This window comes from Colias philodice, chromosome 12, assembly GCF_061535455.1.
Source record: "Colias philodice isolate Cphi_HAF_F1 chromosome 12, ilColPhil1 Martin Lab GWU primary, whole genome shotgun sequence".
Classification (NCBI taxonomy): domain Eukaryota; kingdom Metazoa; phylum Arthropoda; class Insecta; order Lepidoptera; family Pieridae; genus Colias; species Colias philodice.
The window spans coordinates 8,389,141-8,410,780 of NC_143097.1; the positions used below are offsets into that span (position 1 = coordinate 8,389,141).

General features: G+C 32.9%; 1 protein-coding gene across 1 annotated transcript in view; it reads left to right on the forward strand.

Annotated features, from left to right (window-relative positions):
- The first annotated feature begins 8,937 nt into the window (after nt 1-8,937).
- The window catches only part of LOC149484190 (GTP-binding protein Rhes), a 31,117-nt gene continuing 18,414 nt past the window's right edge, over nt 8,938-21,640 (forward strand). Inside the window, exon 1 of the mRNA XM_089701245.1 lies at nt 8,938-9,490. Coding sequence (XP_089557371.1) covers nt 9,099-9,490 — 392 coding nt within the window. The 5' untranslated portion in view covers nt 8,938-9,098. The remainder of the gene's footprint in view (nt 9,491-21,640) is intronic.

Below are 21,640 nucleotides of genomic sequence, written 5' to 3' on the forward strand. Positions count from 1 at the left end.
TATTTTTTAACAACAACATTAAAAATAATTATTATTAAGTATAGTTTTTGTAAAATAGATTAAATAAAATAAAATTATTAATATTCGCAATTTATAATTTAACAAAAATATTAATCGAAGTGTCTAGTGACTAGTCGTCCGCTAAACGGATGAATAAAATAAATTAGTCGTCCGATTACCGGATGAATAAAATAATTTAATCGTCCGATTATTCGGATTACTAGATAACCTTTTAACACTAAAGCTAGTTGGGTTGGACTAAAGCAAAGGGGGCGCAGGACTTTTGATGGAGTTGGTGTCATTTTAACACCTATTTATTATTGTTTTATCGTAAAGATAACGCTAATATAAGCATGTTTTATAGGAACAACTTTTCTCTAAAATCAAAAATGGCGGAGATATTCACCCTCAATTCGTTAGGTTAGGTTTAGGTTAGGTTAGCCTTTAGGTTAGGTTAGGTTAGGTTTCTTAAAAAAAAACTACACAGAAATAGGAGCCCCGCGAAGCGGGGCTCCATCGACGCGCAAAAAAAAATCAAGTTAGGTTAGGTTAGCCGTTAGGTTAGGTTAGGTTAGGTTTCTTTAAAAAAAAAACTACACAGAAATAGGAGCCCCGCGAAGCGGGGCTCCGTCGACGCGCAAAAAAAAATCTAGTTTAGGTTAGGTTAGCCGTTAGGTTAGGTTAGGTTAGGTTTCTTTAAAAAAAAAACTACACAGAAATAGGAGCCCCGCGAAGCGGGGCTCCGTCGACGCGCAAAAAAAAATCAAATACCTACGTGTGCCCTCCTCCCCCCACAAAAAACCTATAATACGTGCGGCAGTTCTCTAAAGAAACCCCGATAACCTAACTATATAGATAAATAGATGTTATCGGACGATTAAATTATTTTATTCATCCGGTAATCGGACGACTAATTTATTTTATTCATCCGTTTAGCGGACGACTAGCGCTGTCCAATATTAATTGTACGCTTTGTACCGTGGAACAAAACAATAACGACGTCATTTTCAGTTACCGTTCGTTTGCTGCCTTTCAGTCGAGATCGTTTCGTGCGTACTCCTGTTAAGCCCTAAAACTGTACAAAACTATTAAACTTTTACTTTTAGCATACAAATAGGTAGCGAGGAGCGAAGCGACGAGCGTGTCAGGTTAACATTTGAACTGCCGCACGAGCCGAGCGAGCGAAGCGAGCGTGCCGCGGCAGCGGCCGGCGAGTGCCAGAAGCGACTAAGGGCGATTCCCACTCAAACACAAAAAAAAACTACAGGTCATACTAATGTCTATTACATTAAATCTGTCATATTTCAAATCAAAGAGCTAATGCAATATTACTAGTATTGAAAACTATTATTGTTAAGTAATAATTAATATTAATTGCTTCAGATCAATGTGAAACTGGAAAAAAATACCTTAAGCAAAGGGGGCGCAGGACTTGGAAAATTTTTGATGGAGTTGGTATCATTATAACACCTATTTATTATTGTTTTATCGTAAAGATTACGCTAATAAAAGCATGTTTTGTTGGGGCAACTTTTCTCTAAACTTGATAATTACCAAGATACATGACGGATTGTTAAATGTAAATTTTTTCAATGATGGAATATTATGTATTCAATATTAAGCTGCGAAAGTCCGAATCTAGCTAAAAAACGTTACGCTAAAATAAGCATTGCATTATCATAAGACTTGCCACAGAACCGAAGCTGTCAACCCCGAATTCCACGTGGTCTTGTCTGCCCTACCCCTAGAGTGTATGTAAAAGGCCGGAGGCGCGGAGGGAGGGAAGGACTTCCCGTAGCGCCGGAGCTAAGGCAGTGTCTGAGACAATATAAAAAAGACATGAGGAGATAGGGAAAGGGTTAGGTTAGGTTTTATCATCAATCTTTGAGGGTGAATATCTCGGCCATTTTATATTTTAGAGAAAAAGTTTTTTTTATAAAACATGCTTATTTTAGCGTTTTGAATAAAAATTATGTATTTTATGATTCCTATACAATTTTCACTTTAGATCAAAAATTTTCTAAGTCCTTACTTTGCGCCCCCTTTGCTTTAGGCGGACCAAAACTTAATTTGTAAATATCTCGAAAACTATTAATTTTCGCGCTCCCCCCTTTACAGGGGAAGTTCCTAGTACTCACCCCCCCTCTCTCCACCCCCCACTACCCCCAAATTCCACGCCCTATAATGTACAGTTTTACCAGTTTGAATATGATGGGCAGCTTTTTTCCTAATTTTCTCTCCTATCTTACCAGGAAACTCAAGCCATAAGCGTATGATGTTATCACTGTCATCACGTTCAATATACACTAACTTTCCAATACAACCGTTGGCTAAGCCATCAGATACATCAATATTGGTTGTAATAATGTAAAATTTGTTAAGAACTAATATGATTTCATAAGGCGATCCTCCTGTATCAATAACTGACATTTTATGAAATTGTTGGCGTACATATGCTTCTTGTTCAACTGAATGACAACCTATATACATATCTGTTGCTATGGATACTACTTTGTCTTCAGCAATATTTAAAATAGATTGATTATAATCCGCAACATGTTTATTTTTATTTTTAATTTACTTATTTTAAAAGTAATAAATAAACAAGTAAGTATATTTAGAGATTTTCAAAAAATTTTGCAATTTAAAATAATGTTTTTAAAACTGTTGAATTTTTCATTCACTTTGCTATTCACAATTGATCCGTTTGAAAATTTGAAAATAAATAATCCTAATTGATTATGATATTTGCCACTAGCTGGCGTATAAGTCAAGAAGCGTGTAGTATATGACATATACTTACAACCAATCAGAATTATTATTTTTAAATGGCGGAAACTACACAGACTATAGTAAGCGTTACTTCCGTCAGAAAAAAAATCTGAGTTACTCCCTAGTCGCGCCTAAAGAAGTTTTACTTCAAAAAGTAAGTTGGTAAATAAAAATACGGTACCTAACAAGTTATTACATTAGTAAAAAAATGTACTAATTAAGGACGGTTTTATAATAGGGATATTATGTATTACCTTTTTTTCACTTGCTTTCCCAATTACATTTGTAGTTAATTGAATGCATAAATTATAATGCATACACGTAGGTACATAAAAAAATGTAAGAAGTTACAAATGCTACTATATTTTTTCCAGTTTTAATCTTAGACCGCACTTCATTAGTTGTAGGTGGATGTAGTATGAATACATTATGAGCGTTATATTAAATCTACGGAAAGGAATTTTATTAAATTTCTACATTGAGTATACCTTATATGGTTTAATACAAACAATAGTTTGGAAGTATCCATTTAAAAACAAGTCTTGTTAAATTCTTCTTTACCATATCCTTATGTAAAATTTCCTAAACAAAATGAAACCACAAACCAGACTAATTCGGTTGTGGGCGATAATTACTTTACTGCAGCCTTCGAGAAAACATACCGTTGTTTTACAAGATTTTCTTCGTAGAACAATTAGATGTTTCATATTCATCACTCGTTTTATTTTATGTTAATTGAAAACGCTTATATCATACAGTCATACGATACAAAACAGAAACAGATATACAATAGTCTGTCTCGTACTAAACTCAAAAACAATTGTATGTATTTAAAAAAAATGTATTTTACTTGATCTATGAATTATTGTGCTAAATAATGTAATTTTTAATATTTTTTTTCCCTCAACATTGCTGTGTACATACAATTTGGTTGGCATTTTACCGCAACATGTAATTAAATTTGTGTATAACCAGTCAAAATTGTCAGCTCTGGTGTACACCTTAATAAATAAATAAATAAATATTGACTATTGTATTTGTAGCAAGCCTTGCTCCGTTCAGATTAAAAATAATGTAGCTGGTGCAAGAATTTTCGAAATTGGTTCGGTAAATACAAAGTTTATTTGATACAAACAAACAAAAAATCTTTCCTTTTCAACATACTTATAGATTTAGTGTGTCTTATTGCTAATATATATACAAAACATATTATACACTTAAATTTTCTTCATTTATTAAGCAAAATACTATAATACAAAATCAGAATATCGTTGTGACGTAAATCACGTTTCATATTATAAGATGTCCTCTGTTAGCCGACTTGGCCTAGTTTATAGTGTTTACTTTACAGAGGTCTTGAAAATTTTCCCAGTGGAGTATAATATTACACTAATAATACTCATAAAGACGTCTGCTAGCCTTAATTATGTGTAAAATATAGTACTTATTTTAAAGAGCAATATTATACGTAGTTAAAAGCTCTTATTTGTAGGCTAATTGAATGAAAGTGCTAATAGCTAAGGGTTAAAATAAAACTCCTTATTCGTGTATTTCTTAATATCGAAAATTATCATATTAAACAGTTTATCAGGAAATTTATAATATAAGTACGTTACAAAATAACTGGGATGTAGTAAAATTTGTAAGAATAGTATTATTATTTATTGTAACAGAAAACATTCCGATTATAATTTTCAATGTAGTATGCTTTTAAAAAGCTTTATTTTTATAAATGTAGATATTACCTTGTATGTAACAGAGTTTAAAAAGCTATAGGTACGTAGAAATAGTGACATAAGTACTCTAAAATCCAGATCTTTATACTAATAATAGTAAAAAAAACTACAACCATTAATGATATCCCACGTGTTTCTTGTCATTAACGGCTAAGGACCCTCGAGTCGCGTTACATTTTATGACACAGCCATTAAATCCAATATTAACGGCTAATCACATAGATCTGATGTCAGCTGCTCAGGAACATACGATTGATAACATGCTGGTTATCGGTACTGCTTTATGTTATTAGTTTCCTGTTACAAAATATACTTAAATCTTTGTAATTTTCACTAAATTATTTACTCACATTTTATTTTTCCCAAATTATAAGGATGTTCTTTGTGAACGAAGATTGTTGTAGTCGATTCTTGGCCAAAATAATGATTTGTCTGTCAGTGACTTTCACTACAAAGTTTACTCAGCTGGTTACGGAAGTAGTTGTAGTGGTATTAGGTAGATACCTATTTTATAAAAGTGTGATGTACCTGGGGTTAGAATAGAAAGGTTTCTTGCGTATGGCGTTTCTTGGATAGTAAAAGTTTATATACTTAAGATAGTACTTAAGATAGTAGACAGTCATAGCAAATCATAATTTTGTAATTTCTCCCTGGATTTGTCACTCCACGTACCGCCGCGTAAAAAATTGTCTTTTTCATTTGTATAATAAAAATACGATACCTTCCACCTTTTCTTAAACGGTTATCACAAGTATATTATTACCTGAAGACCCAACGTATTTTTAAAGTTGCCATAAAATCATAAAAACCGTTACGCTCAACGCCCGATGCTCCCAAATCGTCTAGTAGCATAAACATTTTTATTTCAAGCAATACCACAGATACGTTCCAACGATTTTATTATCTATCACCTGTTTTTATTGAACATTCAGTAATTCACGATGAAATTCCCCGAGGCTGCGGTCGTATTGGACGGGGTTTGCGCCAAAACGACCCAATTAAAACTTGCGAACCCGCCACGATATTTGATTTAGCCACACAATGTTGTCAGCTTACAATATTGCTGTTTTGCGTCAACGGATATTTGGTTGAGATTTGGGAAGTTTGAATGTTGCCTGTAAATACTATCATAATTTTAAGGTCAGTTCAAAGTATGGATGCAAGAGTTGATGATTTTCTGAAACAAAAAGAATATTAAGGATTAAGTTTGAATGTATAAAATTTTATAGAAGTGTTCATAACAAACTTCGACGATGGTTAGTTTTGCAAAAGTTTCTTTTTTTTGTATAGAAAGTCACACATTTCTTTATGATAAATTTTCTATTATAAACACAACCGATATCTACTTTATAGCAGTTCCATTTTCTTACATTTTTATAAAGTGGCAACCCCCCATTAAGCGCTTTATCAGAGCGATTTTATATGAGATAGATTTCTAAATGTAATTTCTATAGTGCTAAGTATGCCTGTGTCATACCGGTGAACGGAGATGACGTATTTATAAACCTTCCGTTCCTGTCATTTTGCAACGCGTAGGTAATAAAAATATATTGTTTTGCACGCTATTTTTATCATTATAATATATTGTAAAATTAGCTATGCTACGCGCTTTCATCCGCGGAGAATCTCTTCTATAGCTCATGTATATGATGTACTAGCTTCCACCCACGGCTTTGTACGTGCATCCCCGTTTTTCCCCGTTCCCGCAAGAATTTCGGGAAATCCTTTCTTAGCGGATGCCTACGTCCTAACATCTACCTGCATGCCAAATTTCAGCCCGATACGTCCAGTGGTTTGGGCTGTGCGTTGATAGATCACTATAATATCAGTCACCTTTGAGTTTTATATATGTATATAGATAGGTAACCTTTATTATTGTAAAGTTTAATCCAAATCCCCCAGCAGTTTATTCGTGAAAGAGTAACAAACAGACACATATAGTATGTAGCTACATCCTCACCTCACATACTTCCGCATTTATAATAATAGAGATCATGCAAATACCTCAATCATAATTTAAAGAAACAATTACCTAAATATATTTAATTTATTGGTAAAAATGTAAACACAGATAAAAAATACTTACAGTTTCTCAGCACGTGGTTTCTATTGCATATAATAATGTTTCCCATATTTTGTTATATCTGTGCATTTCTAGACCAGCGGCCATCAACAATCGAGAACAGTTGAACCGTGAATGTATAGGACGTTCCGATACAATGGCCATCATGTTTATCTAGATCATATTATATACAATGCTTTAGAAATTAAACGTATAAAGGCGATCGTATTTTACTTTCATTAAGTAAAGATAACTGCCAACTGGAGAAGCTTTGAGTTTTCTTCGCGACCTTTAAAAGAGCAGCATTAGACAAATGGAAAATAAACTGTTATTTTTATTACACCTGTTCACCTTTTCTAAGTATAAAAGGCAATCTTATCGCTTATCTGCGATCCCTTTCAGCTCATCTCAAGTTTCTAACCATAATTTGTTATTGGTATTAACAAATTCGAGAAACAATTTCAAAGGCGGGTTTTATTCTAAATTGATATCTTTTGTAAATGAAAGTTCCATCAGTACTTGAGTAATCCGTTTATATATAGTTTTATCTTAATCTAAACCTGAGTCACGTAATAAACATTAAATTCTGCTCAGGAATATTTAGCTTGTTATAAGTTCTGATCGTCTGATTACTTTATTAGATAAGAAGAAGGCTTAAAAACGGTCTAGTCTATCTTGAAAGATTGCAATTAGGGATAATTGCTAGGGATTCGTCCCTTATAAAAATAATTAATCAGCAAAGTCTATAATTAAAATATATAAAGTTAAGAAAACAGAATTATCTAAATGTTAAGTATTAGATAATGCATTTATAGGTAAAACAAATATATTAATTTTACTTCTTAAATTCATACAGTTTTACTTTGAAATGGACTTCAACTGTTGACTGTACACGTTTATTATCATAATGGTAATATTCAGAATAACCAATAAATATGTAATGTAATTTTCGAATATTAAAAAGGAATTTCACATCACAACCCCAAATATCACATTTATGTACCGTTTTAATTTAAAAATACGCAATCGGACGGAATTACCATACAAATATCAGATTTCAAATTAAGCCGTATGTTTTAAACACAAACCAAATTAAATGAAACGCTCCTGCTGCAGAAGTTAATACGGTTTCGGAATTATTTTAATATGAATTCCATTTGCTGAGTGTAAACCTCTGAAATATATTTCTCTAATATATATTTCCTGCTTGAATTTAATGAGAAGATAGAGACACAAATAATTTTAATTTTAGTACAACAATAACTTAACTATCTAACATAAAAAAGTATGTATAAAAATAGTTATCAGGTACCTAAAATTAACCCAAGTGCATATAAGATTTTAATTAGATGTCTTTACATTCCAAAGTTTGGAACGATACTAACGACACTATCTACATCTAAAGACAATTAATAAAGTTAGTTTGGAATCCAAACTAACTTTATTAATTTAATAAATTAACATCATACAGAAATGAGTATATAAACCTCTACATCCGCTATGACAAAGGTGACACTAGTAAATTTAATCTACACGTTCCCTCTTTTGCGACATATTTCTAAGAACTCCCTTTTCCGTATTAAAATCAAAATATATTAGAGTCTAGTACCTCTTATAAAAAAGCATTCACATACATAGAGACAAGATTTCCCGGAAAGAAATGAATGAGAGTCTTAGGTCCTACTTATTGAAGTTTGTATGAATACGGAGGTGAATCTGAAGACGCTTTTATTTCATGAAAAAATTACCAGCGGTTTAGGTTTGAATAGGGCTAATAAATATTTCATATCGATTTAGGTAATACGCGGGTTTATAATATTTTTTAGTAATCTCTCTTTTCAAAGAAGACACTGCATCAGGATTTCAAAACGCAACAATCAAATAATTTGTATTCGCAACTTGGATACAAATAAGAAACAATAGGTAGATACATAATATATAGTTTTCTTCAAATAGGAACAAATATTAAATAATGTTAAATATAGTTCACGTTGTTAAAAATTCTAAGTTGTAACGATTAAACTAATTTATGAAAGAAATTAAAAGTATAAAAATTCTTCGCCTTTTTATCTTAATTAAGTATTGAAATGACTATGAGGTTTTTTAGAGTTCAGTATTTTTTCAGGCAATCGGAACATTTTTCTTGTTCATTTTTATTTGAGTTAATTAGACTTTTCGCTAGGTACAGCTCTGTGAAATGGTTTCTGGAAAACTTATTCAAGCACTTAATTAACTTTTCAAATAGTTATTGCACTTTGAAAATCAGGTTTGCAACGGGGCCATTTCGAGCTATATGATAATTCTTAACTTCTATTTTATATTAAAAATATATAATTTATAATTTTTCTCGTGTAAAATATTTCGAATCTCGAACATAAGTAGGTATTACGTACCTATTGATCCAGAATATATACCTTGTTGAGTCTTGAATTATACGTGAATATAAAAGTGAAGAAGTTGATCATATGTGATATTCAGTGCCAAGTGAAAAACAGAAAATGCAACCGTGACAGTGCTAAAATGAAAACATGTTGAACGGGACAACAGACCGCGGGACGCTATCCCTCCAATCCTCTCCTGTCAAAGTATCACCCTCTGGAGTAAAAGCGACGTCCAGTCCAGTGAAAGCATCGCCAAGTCCAGTAAGAGCGTCACCAAGCCCTGTTAGGGCGCCTACTTCCCCTTTAAAGTCATCATTCTCACCTGGTGGAAGGCAAAGGTCGCCGAGGAAATGTCAATTCGCGGCGCCAGCTGAAGATTCACGGGATAAATGTGGGACATCGTGGTTGTGTCGACGGGGTGCTGGAGTGGACGGTGGGGATACCACCGTAGAATCTCCTGGACCTAGCACACCGATACCGCAGAGCTGTGAAGAGACAGCCCCTCCGCCTAAGAACTGCTTCAGACTTGTTATGTTAGGGTAAGTTTGAGTTCATTAAACTTTACTGATTTGGTTTTAAGACATACTATCAAAGAACTTATAGGTCGTATCATATAAGAGAAACCGAAGGCACATGTCACCAATTCTCTACCTTTATTAAGTATAGTATATTGATAAAATTATGTCGATTATTATACAGATCTGAAACGTTGAAAATCTGGTTCGTTCGTTCCAGATAAAAGATAAAAAAACGACGTGTGGCACTCGGGGACTGCCGCGGTAAAGCTATTGCATGCTTAATGCTATGCCTTCAAGCCACACCTCCGCCCGTCGGAGTGGGGAGCGTGAGGTTTTTTCGTTACGGAATTTCTCGATTCGGTCCCCGCGCTCAAGGCCCGCGATAGAAGCTATGCAATAGCTTAAAAACTTACAAAAATAAATACACTTAAAATGAACACTCAAATTGAACATATCTACATCAATTTAATCAACTTCTGAAAAGTATGAGAAGTAGATCTTTGGTTTGGGTCTCATTATTTAACAAAATCCCACCTACTAAACTATTTATATTGTATTTCAGCTACCGTTACAGAAAAGAGCTTATATAATCTGTGGGGAAACAATAGATAAGTGGCTCTTCTAGCTTGTTCATAATAAATTACCTCATGTTAAATTAATGGCACAAGCGTTATGTTCATTGAAGCACTTGACCGCCTGTTCAACAATATTATTAATAGTAACAATATCAGTATGAATTATTTACCCTCGTATAACATTTCTAAATGAACTACGTATTTGCAGTCGCAAATTGGCAGTTCAACTAACTTGTTTATCTGTAATAATTGTCATACAAATACAAACAAAATAAGGAATTTGATTTTTACTGATAGTACGTCGTATAAATTCGTTTAATAGTTCTTAAAAAGCCTAAAAGACTAACTTTGTGTAGCGGGAGTTTGATTTTCTCATACAAATTGAGAAGATGAAAGATCGTGTATTCGATGAGAAACTAACAAGATACACAAACTTGTATCGATACTTCAAACTGATGTATCACGCAATAAATCTAGCCATCAACACGCTAGGCGAGGGACTAAATTGCAAATTCCGTGTCACACCAGCATTCGAGATTACCTACATCTGGGAGCTTACTCTAGATACTATCGAGATCTAATTCAATCGAGTTTGGTTCGAGTTGGTGAATTGGTACTGGTAGTAAAGAAAACTAAGACAGAGTAGTCTCGAGTGCTGTGGTTCAAAATGAAATTATTCTTGATCGAAAATTTTGGTCTACTTCCAAAGAAGGATCTATCCAGATTTATATCCATAAAACACGAACTGGTTGCAAAGTAATCGTTCAAAATCGACGTTAAAATCGTAATCGAATAAAAACAAAATCAAGATCGATTGATTTCGATCTTATTTCGGTGGTAAGGCTCCTGATACTATGTTATACAGTAGGTCTACTACCATTGGCTACGTTTTGAGAGCTATTAAATCGCACGAGGCTTTGCGTCGAATGAGTTTTGAGAAATGCGCAATATGAGGGCAAATGCAATTTGTATCGTACTTTATGATATTTACGACTTGCGGTGTGAGCGGTTGCATGAAAGAATTAGCATGCAATGCTATATAAATAGCGTTGGAAATTCAAAGAGAAAAATGTACGAGAATTTATACAACTGCACATTTGCACGACTTAATTGTGGAGGAGTTATGTGTTTTTATTTTTATTGTGGTTGCATTCTGGGTATTGGCATTGCTAATTATTTAGTAAAAATGTAAATGAGCTATTTAATTTGATACAGAAAAGGTTATATTTATATTTGTTTCCGATGTTTAAATATTTAATGATTGTGTCCTAATTGTGAATTTAGTAGGGGACACAATCAGATCAAGTAATAGGATAACGTGTCAAAGACATTAGTAGATGTTCGATATTGTATAATTGTATGTTTCGCAGATGCTCCACATAACACGTGTCGTGTATTTCACTAGGAAAATGTGAAGATGTACTATACTATTAGGAGCTTTCACAGCTTTGTTTGGACATAATCTTTTTCTTTTAAGTTGTAGGACTAACAGACACGTGAGTAGTACATACATATTATAATTAGAAAAGAGGAATAAAATTTTTTTCTATAGAGTTACAAGTGAAAGTACATGAAATTTCCATAAATGAACATTATATTATAAAAGTTCAAAATTGTCAAAATTATGTAATTTATTGTTTTAAAATAGTTACTGCTTGTCTGGTAAACTAAACTACCTAGATTTACTATTTACTAACTACTATCTATTCCACAGTCTTTAAATAAATTGTACATGTCACGTGATGATATTACAAGAAAAATGCCTATCGTTTAAATGGTGTAAATAAAACTATAAAAAAAATTATTTACTTAATAATTTACTGAAGAATTTCTTTGATATCTTCTTATACAAAAACGTATTTTACCAACGTGATATTACAATACGTTATTCATTAACTTTCAGTCGGGCGTAAATTTTTAAAGAAACGTTCATGGATGGTTCCATAATATCGTGACTTTGTAAACAAAGTAAATATTTAAGTAGATAAACAGACCGCGGTTCCGAGCGGCTATTTTTAAATTAGCACGACTTGAATTTAATATTGAATGAAGGTTAAACTTGTGCGCATAATAAAGCCTCTTAAGGGCCCTTAGTAGGTGAAAACGGAAAAATGGACTGTTTTCTATGAGCTATAATTGAAAATATTGAAGTCTTTTCGCACTGAAATTTCTAATATGTATTACAGAACGTATGTGTGATGGGATGACTGTTTCCAAAACACGATTGGAAAAATTTTGCTCGATAAAAAAAAATCCTGAAGTTACCTCTAAAATATCATATAAATTCTCATTACAACTGTATTTTACGATAATAATTCGTATAAAATCACAAATACATAGGTATTTACCTTCTCGATTTCGTGACTGTTTTAGATTTAGAAAATACTAAATATTTTCATTCACTTTTTGATAAAAATGTGAATGGCGCTTACGATTTTCAGTTTCGAGCACGATGATTCCATACTAAACGCGGACCCCCTCACCGCTTACCTCAGGCCCGAATAGCTGAATTTTCGCTGACCGCCTAACCCCCCTTAAAAATGTTATGAAAGGAAGAGACAAAATATAAATATAGGTAGCTGATAACTATTGACTGACTATCCAACTAGCGGTCCGCCTCGGCTTCGCCCGTAGTACATATTTACGTTTTCTCTTTATAAGAACCATCCTCGTACTTTAAAATCGGTTCAGCCGTTCTAGAGTTTTGCGCTTACCAACACATTTAGAGATTCAATTTTATTTTATAGAAGATTATTATCTTTTGAAGATTATCAATATGTAATCATTAAACAAACACAATAACAAAAAATCAGTTCAAAGTAATTTTATAAAGGCTTAAAAACTGGAAAATGTGAAGGAGTTTTAACTGTGTAATTATTTTAATGAAAAGCTGTCAACGGCAAAATTCACAATACACGTTACTATTAATTAACATATTCTATTCATTTATTTTATTACATACTATATATAATACAAATAAATTAATATTTAATATAAAAAAATATAACAAGAAAATCATCATCTTTTCAGGACCCATGATAATTTTCAGTATACAATTAAGATTTTATTATTAAAATGAACCTAAAACAAATTCAGACTTTATTAATTTCCTCAAAATCTTTACTGACGTTGATTAATTGTAATTAGTTTTAGTTAAGTGGAAACGAAGTCAAGAAATCTTGAGGTTACTCTGCACTTAATTGTTATCATCACTACATAGTATGTATAAAACAAAGTCGCTTTCTCTGTCCCTATGTCCCTTTGTATGCTTAAATCTTTAAGACTACGCAACGGATTTTTATGCGGTTTTTTTTAATAGATATAGTGATTCAAGAGGAAGGTTTTAGTATATATGTAATTTATTAGGTTTTAGACAAAGCGGGTAAGCTAGTTATGAATATTTCATAATAACGAAATAGTTATATCCTATATTTTATATCTATAGTTATGTACACTGCAACAACTTGAATAACAAAAAAAAAATATAGTGGAATTGAGAAACCCCTCCTTTTCTTGAAGTCGGTTATAAGTTTACTTATTTATTTACAACGCAAACAGTTAGACAAAAACACGACTCATGAAATTATATTACACGTAAAGTTGAGTATTTTCGTAAATTTCCAATATGCGTGTTCATTCTTGTAAATTACCTATACCCTAAAATACAGTAGGTACTTAAAGCCTAAAATATTGCGAACAATTAAAATAATACTCAACTAGTACCATAATGTTTGTAGGTATGTATATTTTAAAAGGGCGACACTGAAATCAGCGTTGCTATTTGCATTGTAATAATATGCTGAGTGGAGCGCCACAATAGCTCCACACCTAATTTACTTTATTTCCTTAATTTTGTTCTTTTCTTTCTATTTTTGATAATCATGAATCCTGTACTATTTCAAACATGGTGGTTACACGTATACAATAAATATATACAATAATACAAAGATATAACTATACGGTCTACAATCACGACGAAGACGAAAAACATTCTATCATATTATAAAGACGAATGATTGCAGATACAATTTGTTTTCTTTCTTTTCACTTTTTCTTTTACTTGTGAAATAATTCCTCTTACCTATAACCTACTCTTTTCAATTAAGCTATCAGGTCATATCAAAACTGCATTTTAAAATAAGCCATTGAATAGCACGCCGAGAAGCAATTAGCGAGATAGTCGGGCCCAGGCCTGTGATTAGCTCCGTACTGAGATGGGATGGCTAATAGAACTCGATATGGCTATATGATACAGAGACGGACTTGAAACTCTACACTTAAACATATGGGCCCTCTTCACAATGGACAGCGTTGGGCGAGTAGAGGCAATCACGATGGTGTAGAGGGCCTAAATGTCTTTGATCGGTCGTCATTCTTATATATAAAAATGAATCGCAAAATGTGTTGGTAAGCGCATAACTCGAGAACGGCTGAACCGCTTTCGATAATTCTTTTTTTATTACGTAAATATGTACCACGGGCGAAGCCGGGGCGGACCGCTAGTTGTTTATGTTTATTCATAATCGTCGTAACGTAGGATAACATCGACGAAAATGTAGAACTTTTCAGTTTATTATTTTTTTATACAAACATAAGTACACTAACTTATCGATATATTATTTATTTATATTTATTTATGATAAGGTACCTTACAGCTAGTGATACAATTATTGAGATGAATAAATACTAAGCTACGCCAATTAAAAGGGTTAATATCAGTTAACATTTACTCGTTATAACTATTTCCTCCATTGAGTTTAGTTTTATTTGGGTATGTTCCTATAGAAAAGCTTTTTATTCTTTAATTATCGCCTTTAAACACTTGACTTCAATTAAATACCTCTCGAACTACCTCTGTTTACAGCTTTAGCATTGAAGCCAAAATAAGAAGTAAAAGACTTGATTCAAAAGTTCAAATTATAACTCTTGTTGAGTTGGTATTATCGGAATTATTAAGTAATTGTTTGTCAATGTCAGAGACAATAAAAGTAATAACTTTAATTTCAAACAAAATGCTGTAATAAAATGTCCAGTAAATTAAAATTAATTTATCTAATATGCATCTGCAATTTTTTTTCAGTAATTTTTACATGAATATAAGTTAAGCTCAATCCGGCTCTGTCCACGATTAACTTTTTATACGGTTAGAGAAACTTATTAAGTTAGAAGATTGCTCACATTTTAAAAATGTATCACGTAATATTCTTGCCCTTATTGAAACTAATATAGTGCTAATATACCAAAATAGGTTTTCTAAATTGAATTTCATAACTTTTCATATTAAGAGTTTTCGCGTTATTTCTTTAGTAAAGGCCTTTCTACTTATCTATACGATTTGTCTATCTAACCGTTTTATAGCTTGATGTTTTTAATTGGAGTTGAAATTCCGCTTGAATATAAGTAGTAATATACAAGGAAGGTGATTTATTCAGCCATAAACCCCATCACTTAACCTTTTTGCTGCGCTCGGCGAGAGGGGCTTAGACAAAATTAATTTACTATGATAATGCTCGGGTAATATTTGTCTTAGAAGACAGGGGTCAAGTCCAAGGGCCCAAGTAAACACTTGCAGACCTGTTTAAGGCTGATTTATTAAAGACGTAGCTCGATAACCGTGTGTATAAACTTGAAAGTACATTGCTTGTAATAGTTATGACCTTTGCCCCTTCATATTACCTAATAAAATTAATGAATAACAACACATGAATGACATTTAATGCAAACTAACTTTCACTTTATTTCTCGAAAGAATAAATTTTCTTTTCAGTCCCTTGCTGTTCTGTTTTTATTATTTTTTGTCCTTTAAGATCAAAATACATCTATATTTTTTTAGCCGTTGTAATGTTAAATCTATAATTAATGTCACATCAACAAATCCACATTTCAAATTATGAAACAATTGACTGTGTAAGATAATAAGCGGATTACAGTAATTATTCTTTCTATATTGTCTTTTTTTTTCTCCAACAATCCATACAGTACAGTGTATATCCACGTAAAGATGTTCCACTTTATTTTTATTAGTAACAAAATTTCAGTTCAAATCGTAAAAAATCGTTCAGAAATAAGAAAAACAAACCTCAATAATGAACGACAATCTCTTGGATGCTCTTAAAGCTGTTATTTGATGCTATCCTTGTTAAAAACATTCTTGCGGTTGAAATAAAAATAAAAGTGTACTTGCCGTACAATAAAGTACTTTATTTTACTTTCCAGTGATGTGGTCATTAGTACATTTCACCTCTATACTTTTATATTTTTTTTTGCGTGTCTTTTAGTGCACATAATGTTGTTTGAGTTTTAAACTTTGGAGAATTTTATACTTGTTTTGATAATTTTCCACAATGATTAATCGAATATTCGGACCTAATCTATTCCTTTCGAGGATACCAAGCATACCAAAATTTCGGCGGCGCGGCGTAGGCGGGATTCGAAATTCAAATTTAATTTTTTTTAATTTTAATGTTTTTTATAAACATTTTAGTGTTGTTGGACTAAAAATTAAATGATACCGAATACATTATTTTTAAATATGTAGTAATAATTAAAAAAATGTTTATTTATTTCATGAATATATATTAATTTTATAAGCAATTTTCCTTTATCCTTTTTGATTCGCTCCAATCACACAAAAATAAACATAGAATTAGAAAGTATGTAAAATAGCAAAGTAACAAACTTTTTTGTTTTAATATAAACAGGACATGAATAGGAGAAGTATATGACTACCTATATCTATATTATAAAATTCCCATATTGTTGACTAGCTGTTGCCCGCGACTTCGTCCGCGATTCGGTCGTTTTTCATCATTCGTCGTTTAAAAAAAATACGTGACACTTTATATTTGAATGTTCTTAATTGTCTCTTATAAAATTTAACTACATTAAAATTGAATACTCTGATAAGAAAATCTTAAAATCATCGAAAATCATAGACATCGAATATCTGAGGAAAACATGAATGAATGTGATTTAAATTCTACATTTCTTAGTAATTAAAATAATAATCTAAATTAAATGTAGATTAACAGTTTGAGCGCACCATTATATAATATGTACCTAAGTAACGTCAATTACGTTAGTGTACATAGTAACTTTACTAAAAACACGATGACTTTCTTTCGCGCTCGGTACCACAAACTAAACATGTTTGTGGTACGTGGCCCGCGTCACTTTACCCCCCACGAGTTCCCCTCCGTTGCTATGCGAAAATACATTCGTCGCCCTACTGTAGGAAAAATTGTAATACTGTGGCCTGGGCGTTATAACACGCTCAGGGAATTCCTGAGTGCTGATAGACTTCCGTCTATCGGCATTTATACCAATTTTATATTAATATCACCATCTTGAGGAAAAGCTTCTAATGTCGATTTAAAACGCATATATACGGATTAACCTGATGAATTAACATGTTCTAAAATTGTGAAATGAGTTCAGTTTTAAATTCGAGAAATATTGATTTCTTGTATTCGATTATTCGCCGTAGTCGAATACAAAATATATTTAAAGAAACTTAGGTTGGCCTTCAGGCAAAAGGGATCCTATCAAATGATAAACTTGACCTTGTATCTTAAAAGTAAGAATGAAAGGAGCATCTGATAATTGTTGAGCACCAAAGGATCATTTAAAACGCAATACTATAAGAGCTAATATTGTCTAAGAACTGTTTAGATTGCACATGTTCCTCTAAAACTTAAAAGTAGTGATTTCAAAGGTTCCGGCGTATCTTCAAACGAAAGCCGACTCCTTACTCCACTTTAAAGCATTACAAAAAAAACATACTACGTTAATATCGCCTATACAGAAGATGATCTGTAGGTAATCAATTGTGAGGCTATAAGCAAACCCACTTTTATATTTGTCGGACCACACCACCGAATTTGTAGATTGATCTTCTATGTTTACCTCTAAGTCATTAAGACTATGTCGAAATCTGTCTGCAGTAAGACGGGCCTCTCGCTATTCGTCCGTTTCAAGAGACCAATAGTTTCAATTCTTAATCTTTCATTAAACAAACTTATTAATCGTTCTTGTCTCAAATAATGGTAATATTCGCGTCCCTACTCTAGTCATTGCTTATGCTCATGTTCATCTTCGAGAGATCGAATAATATTATGGTGCACCCTATTATTTGTCAAACGGTCTTCATATTGAGTAAAAGTTTCAGATTCTCGAGATAAAATATGACGATCGTGATCAGCTGTGAGACGTAATTCCCTTTCAGTGAGGGTTTCGGTCTCACGGGATAGTACAATATGCCATTTGCGATCAGCTGTGAGACGTTATACCCTCTCAGTGAAGGTTTCGGTCTCACAGGATAGTACATGCCGTTCGCGGTCAGCTGTGAGCCGCAATTCTCGTTGTGAAGCGGTTTCAGGTTCGGCATAACACATGTTGTTTTCGGTCAATAGTAAGCCTCTTATCTCTAACGATCCTTGAGAACTCTTATTTCTCATTTTCTTAACTTTGCTCGAATTTCGATATAAAGATTTTTTAGGTGGCACTGATGCGGGTGAATAAAAATTAAGTTAAAGCCTGATTCCCACGACATGTTTGCTTCACAAATCCGACCGCGCCACACCACACCACATGCCATGGGAATCGGCGCGCTTGTCGCTCGCCAGTGCTTGCCATACGCACACATGCCGTGGGAACGCTCAGTTCAAATCGCGACGGATGGCGACAAGCGCTTGTCGTCTGCCAATGCTTGTGAAGCAATACATATAATAAAATTGTGGAAAAGTGATGTCTGTACAATTAAAATATGTAGAAAAAAATTAGCAGGTGTTATTATTATCGAGAAATCGAGAGAAACCATTTTTTTCTCTTAAAAGCTCCCCCCCCTCCCACTTCCCGAACTCCGATTGACCGTAATTTATTTTTCCTTACATTTTTATCATATCCTTTTCTAATGGGTTTCATCCTACTGCGATTTTTTTTTGTTTCAAAAATTATCTACCCTGGTGTATAGGTAAATTTTCCACATAAAATGTCCTTTAAATTATGTCGTATTATATTTTTAACCCCCGACGCAAAAAGACTGGTGTTATGTGTTTGACCGCTATGTATTTCTGTGTGTGTGTGTGTGTGTCTGTCTATGGCACCGTAGCTGGCTAACAGGTAAACCGAATTAGATGCGGTTTTTTTTGTTAGGCAGAATATTTTCCGACGCTGGTTCTTAGATAAAGTGTATCAAAATTGGTTCATCCACTTATTATACCTACATAGGGGTAAAAGTGGGAATGAAAAAAATGAAAGTTATAATTTATTTTTAAAGATCGTCGGGAAGTTTATGAAATTATTTATTCCTTTTTCTATACACTTTTCTTCGTCTAAACGGTTTAGTTACGTGCTCTCTCTCTCTTCAGCCTTTAGTTACGTGCGTGAGACAGGAAAGATCTAATTTGGATTTGTTGCTGGATTTGATAAAAACTGAGTATCGATTAAGCTGATCAGTGGCTACACCATAGATTATTAAAAACATCCGTTTAAGAAAGGAAGGAAATAGAATTTGCTCCTCTCCCCCCCCCTGGTTCCTAAAAAATAATATGACATAATTTAAAAGAAATTTTACGTAGACGTACACGTACGTAGAATTAGTTAGGCGTTTCTTTTTTGATTTTCGATATTATATACTAATCATAATTTTTAATTACATTATGTAGTAACTATTTGGTATAGGTTAGGCATTTCATTTCTTGATTTTCTTTAATAATTTGGTACGTAAGTTTTTTAGCTCAGTTTAGTAAGAAATTTTAATAACAATTCTTTTAATTATTTATGGTAAAGTCCGGTCGCGGAGCAGGAAGAATTTCGTACATTAACCTGTCACTGTCAATCCCTTGTAAAAATAATGTGTCTTGCTCGCACAGGTGCAATGACCGCCGTCCTTAGGGATTGTAAACCTTTAACCTGAGAGCGTAAGGTTTGTGTTTGCTTGATTGGTGTCAGGTGTTCAATTATGATTTTGTGAATTCAAAATTTATAAGAATAAACCTCAAACTCTTTATGTCCAATCAAAATCCGCCTAAGTCGAAATCGCGTGTTAGAATAACGTATTTCTGTAATATTGTACCTACATAGTAAATTATTTTTTGAAAAATAAGGTCATAAAGAAGTTTCACTTCTTATGTGTGTACACGCACACTTTTTTTTATATAATATATCGTTGTTATTGAAAAAGTTAAAATGTAACTAACTAATAAGTATTGTAAATGAATAGAGGACATTTATTTAATAAATTAGTAAAAAACATTTTCTCCTCCAAATATTTCATGCACTTCATTCAAAAATGTTTGTGACCACTGTCAGTAGGTAAAGAGGTCATTGTACGAAATTCTTTCTGCTTCGCGACCGGACTTTAGTACGTATTTACTCAATAATTGTATCTTTAGTAGTAATTCAGCATGGGCGTAGCCACGGTGGGGCTGGGTGGGGCGCTTACCCTGGCTTTGATCTGGTAGGTACTAATTGTGAAGGGGAGTGGGCGTGGGCGTGGGATTGGGACTGAACGTGGCATATGGCGTGGGAGTGCGAGTGGGCGCGGGAGTGGGAGCATGAAAATAAAAATGATTTTTTATTGTTGCCCCACCCTGAGCCCATGGTCATAGGTCCCATAGTCACTATTCCACGCGAAAGAAGTCGCGGGGACAGCTAGTAGACAAATATAATCAGAAAGCTTTGAACTCCTAAGCTCAACCATAAAAGATAGACATTTATGATGTCGGGAGATATTTTTTATATAATATGGAGAACATTTCTTTCATACTTGATTTCTGTGTAGCTTTAACCATTAAGATACACGCATTAAGAACGCACACGCGACGAAAGCTTAAAAATGGAGTTGCTGCTCTGCTCACGAATATGAAAAATAATAGTTATTTAGGAAATATATTTCATGTGCAGAATTGACCTCTACAGATTTAATATAAGTAGGTATACATATATTTAGATTCCAATTTCCATGTAACGTTAAATTCGACTATACAATAACTAACAGACAACGCAGGTTACTCTCGTTTCCGTAAGTTGAGGCGGCTACATATTCGGTCCTAATAACATGACTTTTTGTGAACGAAACGACAGCGCGGTTTAATTCGATGGCAACACCATCAGAAAAAAGGAAATATTTTTAACTTTGAAAAAATATTATGATTTACACTATTATTAATACTATTTTAACATTAACACAAAATATAAGACTGTGAGTGTGTAAAAATAAATCCAGCTAGTTTCACATCACACTTATGTTTATAATTAGGTATACGACATGAAAATATATTAATTACCAAGCAATAATCATATAGATAAATACTGAACAAAAGTATTAACAGTCAAAGTATATTATTTTTTACTAACAACATGTAAATGATGAAGGAATAATAATTATCAACGAACTAACCTTTTTGTATTAGAGTCCCGCCTCGTGATCGAATTATTAAAACACGAAGATTTTTAAAAATGTAACCAATGAACACAATCAATATTAGATTAACTGTAATGGACAATGGTGTCTAGTTTGACTTTAAATAATATACATCTACCCTCACTTTTAAAAATGTAGTATATTCACACGAATTATAAGCGCACCTTATAG